At 28.6% G+C, this 7,168-nt stretch overlaps 1 protein-coding gene across 1 annotated transcript; it reads left to right on the top strand.

The window, feature by feature from the left end:
* The first annotated feature begins 1,991 nt into the window (after positions 1–1,991).
* Positions 1,992–3,359, top strand: LOC145836897 (kelch-like protein 25). Its single transcript, XM_082944670.1, has one exon. It carries the CDS (start codon positions 1,992–1,994, stop codon positions 3,357–3,359), a length of 1,368 nt encoding a protein of 455 aa, XP_082800796.1.
* The last annotated feature ends 3,809 nt before the right edge of the window (positions 3,360–7,168 follow it).

Below are 7,168 nucleotides of genomic sequence, written 5' to 3'. Positions count from 1 at the left end.
TAATGTTTTTTTTGTATAAGGTTTTCACAAAATTAGTTATTTTTATTTAATAGGATTTGATGTACAATCTGTAGCTTCATAACTTTTTTATGGTTTTTTAGTTTAAAATTACTGAATTACTAATTATTTTATAATCAGTAACAATTTTGTTCTACTAACATTCAGGTTTGATTTTAAACTTCTAAGTATATAAAAAAAATAATCAAAGCGTTTTCCGGCTAAAAAGTGGGTACCCAACCGGTAGTGCGTACCTATGAAATTCGTACATAGATGACAAGTTACAATGAAGAAGCATTGTGCAAACCCAGTGTAGACGCGCTTCTGTTGCAACATTTAATACATTGTCCACTAGGCAAGACAGCTGGTTCGCTTGTATTGAATAAGATTAACAAAAACATCGCTGAGATTTTGCAGGTTGACTCTCGTATGCCCTGAGACTAGCCTTATACCAATTCGATCATCAGACCACAAGCCTTCGGTAAACTTAGACCAGTTTCGTCCTGATTAGGACTCATTAGTCTATCACAACCGAACGACTTAGAGTCATCAATACACAAACGGTTTTGTAGACTCACGGCATACGACAGTCAAGGTTACGGCTCTATAGAATCGTTAAAAACATCACAAAACATCGCCGAGAGTCTACAGAGCCGAATCTTTGACTCTCGTATGCCGTGGGTCTACAAAGCCGTTTGTAGATTGATGACGGCAAGTCTTTCGGTTGTGACTGACTAATGAGTCCTGATCAGGACGAAACCGGTCGGTCTACCGAAGCTTGTGGTCTGATGATCGAATTAGTATGATCAGCCCTTCTGTTAACTTACTTTATACTACTAATGACTTAAAATTAACTAAAAAACGTGTTTTTAAGCTGTTAGTTTCTGATAGATTGTTTTACCTAATGTTAAAAAATACTTTTGTGAGTATGAAATTTTTAGACTAAGACATAGCAAATTGTAATTAAATTTTAGTTGTCCTTTATAGAAACTATTTAAGTTAATAAAGATGTTTTATTAAGCTTAAGAATAGTTAATTCTTTATTATTGCGATATACTTTAAGCATTTTTACAGATCGTAAAATAAGTATATAGAATTTTTTAAGATTTATAAGTATAAAATATTTACAGGTTTAAATGATAAATGTTCATATTAAGTGTAGTAGTTAATTATAAAAAAGGCTCAAGTTCAAAAAGTAAACTGTGTAGTGATAATTTTAGTTTTGAAATGTTCAGACACATATTTTTATGAAATAATAGCACTGATAATGCACATAATTATGTATAGATTACATTTTGTAATGTATAAGATTAGTTTAAAGTGCTCATAAGTTAAATAAAGATTATATAGTGTAGAGCAGACACTGATTTAGACATGTGTATAGTATGTTCATGTTTAAATGTTTAATCAAAAATTGTTTAGAATTATTATAAAAATGCATAAAAGCACTTCAAATAACAAAAAAGATTCACAAGTTGCTAGCTCATCTACATTTATTAACGGTGAGAGTAGTCAATATGAAAAGGTCAACCTTGAAACAAGTAGTTTATCCAGTACACATGTTGAAAGTTTTAAAATTTGCAAGTTGTGCAAAGAAAATATTATTACAAAAACTGATTTTGTAAAAATAGGTAAGAATAATTTCGGAATGTGTTTATTTTTTTGAAAACAAGTAGCAGCAAATGTTGATAAAAAAAATTCTTATATGTCCTTGACCTTAATAAACATTTTATTTTTATTTAATGTAGTCTTAAAAGTTTGTTTTGTAAAGTGAGTATATATCTCTCCACAATAAGTTAAACAAATTAAGTTTATGTTTTGCAGCTTTTATCGTTTTTTATATATCATAATACTATCAAATCATAATATACACCATGTGTATGTATATATATATATACGTATTATATCATAAAATTATCATTTATAAGAACAAGTTCTAAAATTGTAAACTTACAGAATTCCTACTTATGGACAAATACAAATTAATAAATCACATGAAAAGGAGCAGTGTTTTATTGGACGAACTTAAAGAAAGTAAAACATGCAACTTCATGACAACCGAACTAAATTCGAAGAACTGTGTAGCTGCATATGTTACATCAAATGTTTTCAAGTTTTCAGCTTTGAATAAAATTTCGGCCTGTTTCATTTGCCGTTGCTTTCTAACGGTTTCAGAGTCAGAAAGTTTTAAAGAGTTGGATCATGTTTCTGTTGTGAAACTAATTTCAAGCGCTAAGCTGTTTGTGGATTCAGATGTGAAGATATTCAACGCAGCGTACAACTGGTTACGTCATAAAGAACGTAGCAAGTATGCAGGCTACCTTTTGTCTAACATTTGTCGTGCACTTGAGTCAGTACCTACTTTAACTTACATGGATAAGGAAGATTGCTTTGTCGTTCGTGATGAGTGTTGCAGGATGATAAGTGAAATTTCACAGAATAGAAACGATTTGAATTCAAAAAATCACAGTACTTCCATCAAAAACAGCGAGGAAAACAATTTTGAAACAAACTTTCATGGGTGCAAGGCTGGTGAAACTCCATATATTTCAATGGAGGCGCGTTACAAAACAGCTCCTTTTGATTCTTGTGCAAACAATCTGCCACTGCGCTATGAATGGAAAAATGTCTCGCAAATTGTTTGCATAAAAAACGAAGCATACATGATTTCTAGTTCAACAATTGAAAAGTACTCAACCGCTCACAAAACTTGGCAAGATGTAGATTCTTTGCCCAAATGTCTGTTGATGCGATACTGTGATTGTTACACTTCTTTAAATGACAGCATATACATCCTAGGTGGCGAATTTCCTGGTTCGCCAAGAGAATATTTTCCCACTTGCTTTAAGTTTTGCACTAGTAGTAGTTCGTGGACAAAAATTGCTAGCATGCATGAGGCGAGGTGTGATGCATCTAGTTGTGTGTTTCAAGGAAAAATTGTCGTGAGTGGTGGTGAGTCTCATGATAAAGACATGTTAATAACATTATTAAATACAGTTGAAGCGTACGACAGTACTACCGATTTATGGTCGAAAATGCCAAGTATGATAGAAAGCAGATTACATCACAGATCAGTGGCTACCAGCAGCAAGCTGTTTGTAATAAATATTTTTGGTTTTATGAGAGGGGAAGTTTATGATACAACTTGTGAAAAGTTTGTTTTACTGAAGCAAGTTCCTCAGTCATTCAAATTCAGCTCGCGTAACCGTTCAGATGTTTTTATTATTGGAAGCAAGCTCGTTTTTATTTATCATGAAAAGCTTCTTTTTTATTATGACATACTTAAAGGTGAATGGTCAAAACGATCAACAGATCATACACTTAATTTTTCCTGTCCTAGAGTACCTGTATACCTGAAATAAATGATGCGTAGCATCCATAACTTGACATTTTTGCCATAATGGTTGAACAACTACACTATTAGTGACATTTTTGGGTTTTGTTTGTGGCAACTACCAAAGCAATTTCAAAGATTTCTACAATGTTTGACAACAATAGTTATTTAAAACACATAAACATTTACTTGTTCTAATTAAAAATTTCAAGATTAAGTAAATATGTTGCGGTGTATTCCTTAATAGAGATATTTGTTAAAAAGTAGCGACAAAGCTAATGAAATAGTTTTAAAGTTTTTTTTGAGGTAATATGTACCTTTTTTCTTATTAAAAAGTTTTTTTTCTACTTCTAGTAAAAATAAATCCAAATTTTAGTCAAAATTTTTTTAGAGTTTTGGCTTTTTATTACATTACCTACGGATTTTTTATTACTTAGCTTCTTATTTTAAGTTACGATTTGTAATAAACATACATTTTATTAAACATTTTGATAATATTTTTGACTAATAATAAATAATTAAAAAAATTCTAAATATTTTTCTGACATTTTAATTTTAAATTAAAGAACAAAATGTCCAGTTTTAATTATTGTAACCGGAGACCATAAAAAGAAACAAAAATAGATTTGTTGTTTATTGTTTCATGAATTTATAGAAAAACCGCTAAATGGTAAACATATCTTAATACTTTTTACTTTAATTTAACGTACTTATTTATTTACCGCCAAATTAAAACTTATAAAATTTATTGACGTAATTAAAATATACTTACAAAAAAAAAACGGTTTAGTCGCTCGCAGCGCTTAAAAAGGCTTTTCTAAAGCTTTGATTAATTTTTCGGCATCTAGAAAATGATAAACTGAAAAATGTAATCATCTTACACAGTTCTTTTTATAATCTATAACTATTAAAAGAGGAAGCCGATCATTTCTAACCCGCTATCATTTCTAACCCGATCACTTCTACCCCGATCATTTCTAACCCGATCATTTCTAACCCGATCATTTCTAACCCGATCACTTCTAACACGATCACTTCTAACCCGATCACTTCTAACACGATCACTTCTAACCCGATCATTTCTAACCCGATCACTTCTAACCCGATCATTTCTAACCCGATCACTTCTAACCCGATCACTTCTAACACGATCATTTCTAACCCGATCACTTCTAACCCGATCACTTCTAACCCGATCACTTCTAACACGATCATTTCTAACCCGATCACTTCTAACTTGATCACTTCTAACCCGATCATTTCTAACCCGATCACTTCAAACCCGATCATTTCTAACAAGATCACTTCTAACCCGATTATTTCTAACCCAGTTTAGCCAGATCATTTCTAACCCGATCATTTCTAACCCGATCATTTCTAACCCGATCACTTCTAACCCGATCACTTCTAACCTGATAACTTCTAGCCTAATCGTTTCTAGTCCGATCGTTTCTAACCTATTTTACTTGTTTATTTACATTTCTTTGTTTTAAGGATTTAATGCAAAAACCAACAATTCTTAATAAAGTAGTTAAACCAATAAAAGAAATTTTAATTTTTAACTTTTTATAACATAATGATTTAATATGTTACGTAAAAAATAATTTTTGTAATATTTTATTTTAGTATTAACTTAACATAATATTAATTTATTTTGTTTATCTCATTTTTTGAGTTGTATAAACGAATCTATTAACTTATATTTATAATTTAACATAATGGTCGCTAAATAATATGAAGTTTTTGTGTTTTTGGAAATCTGTAAAATAATAACTTTTAAGACATATCAATAAAAAAATACTAAAGAAGTTTTTACTATTAATCGTGTAAAATTATTTTTGGAATTTTAAATTTCTAAAACTTTTAAATTTTTATTAAAAATGTAAATTTATTTTGCTTTATATACAACATAATTTTAAAGAAATATGAAAAAATCAAAATATTAAGTTTTCGACACTTAACTTTTATGTTTAAGTTTATTATATAATATTTCTTATTTAATCTTGAGATATAATTTACCATTGGCTAAAAGAAAGAAAATCTAGTTTAAGTTCTAGTAAATGACAGGGTCTACTTATAAACAAAAAAAACGTTTACCTCTACTTTTTACTTTGTGCTATACAGTATACACTTTCGTTTTAAGAACTTATGATTTAATGATAATAATTTTTAATTAAATTACCATACTAATTATGATTACTAAATTTTTTTAACTGTATTATTTTAAGTTTCATATATACTTATACTAATACTCTTAAAAAATGGCATTTCGTTTAAATTTGCCCTAAATTTGAATGCAACTTGCGATTCTGGTCTCCATACTTAAAATTTATACTAACCATATAGAATCTCTTCAAGAAAAAGTAAAGAATAGTCTTTAACCACTGCAATGCTCATTATATTTCTTACATTGACGACTATCAAAACTTAATATTTAATCTTTAGAATTCAGAAGACTTCTACTTTTCCTAATGCTTTTAGAACTAAAAACTACAGTTAATTTATAATCAATTTTTGAACTCTATTAAAATAATTAATTACCACGAAAATTACCACAAAGTCATAAATATTTCTCAGTTTAAATGTGGACTTAGCATTTAAACAAAACTAATCTTTACATAAAGTTGAACAAATTTGATTAAAATAAGATAATTTATATTAGAAACTATCAGTAATTTAACAAATTTTGTACTTATGAACCATTGATTAAATATGTAGGATTTTGTTCATTCCATAGTTTGATTTTATTGTAATTGCCTTTCCTATATAAATAATAAATCATTTTCTAATGCTTCCGATAAATGTTTATTTAAACTGTATTATTAATGTGCTTTGGACTTAAGGTTTTAAATTTAGTGGTTAGTGAATGTATTTAAATTTTTCGATTATGCTTTGGTAAAGCTACAAAAAATGATAAAAAAAAAACAATGAAATACCAAACGGTTGCACAAATGAGCAGAACCTAACTCTAAAAGTTAGGATGTGAAAATCTGGTATATGTATAAACTAGAAGAAGTTTTATTCATAAGTTTTTGTAGTTTGTTTAAATTCTGACACTGTAGTATATTCTAAATGAATTTCATAAAAGTAATACTGAACCTTATTTCAATGTAGAAGTGCTTGATTAAAACTACTTTGCTGATTTCTGAACTAAATTCATAGAAGAAATTACTAAATTGTCTCAATATGTATTGCTGAATTTTGCAGAGAAGGTTGTTTGTTGAAAAGAAATTAAAGTTAATTCTAAAAAGAAAGGTTAAGCAGCTGTGTTTTGTTTTATTGCAACTTACGAATCGTTGAAAAAGTTGATGTTTAAGTTGCTTATTATAAAATAAAAACTGAGTTTGTTAATAATTTTTTCTTTGAATCATAAGTAACTTAATTAGTCTTATACTAAGTGTTGATTTTTTTTTTGATATTAAAAAAAAAACTGCAGTTTTTGGTTTTAAGATATATAAATTTTTGTCTCTTTGTTATGTGCTTTTTAGTTTAAGCTGCCCAGATTAATATGTGTGGGTCTAGCGTAGGAAAAAAAAACTTCCAATAACAATAATATAAAAAATTGAATTTTATTAAAGCTATCTAAACATTAAGTTTTACTTTAAACAAAATATACTAAATTTCTATAAAAAAAACAACTTTGCAGAGATTTTATTGTTTTTAAAACAAATCTTTAATTTACTTCAATAATACATAAACATATTAATACAGATCGAATTAATAATAGTCGGGCTAGAAACGATCAAGTTAGAAATGATCGGGTTAGAAATGATCGGGTTAGATATGATCGGGTTAGAAATGATCGGGTTAGAAATGATAGTGTTTATCGGGTTAGAA

This window comes from Thalia democratica, chromosome 5, assembly GCF_965202585.1.
Source record: "Thalia democratica chromosome 5, ktThaDemo2.hap1.1, whole genome shotgun sequence".
NCBI lineage: Eukaryota > Metazoa > Chordata > Thaliacea > Salpida > Salpidae > Thalia > Thalia democratica.
Note: the sequence above shows the minus strand (reverse complement) of the source record. Positions and strands in the feature narration are given on the sequence as shown.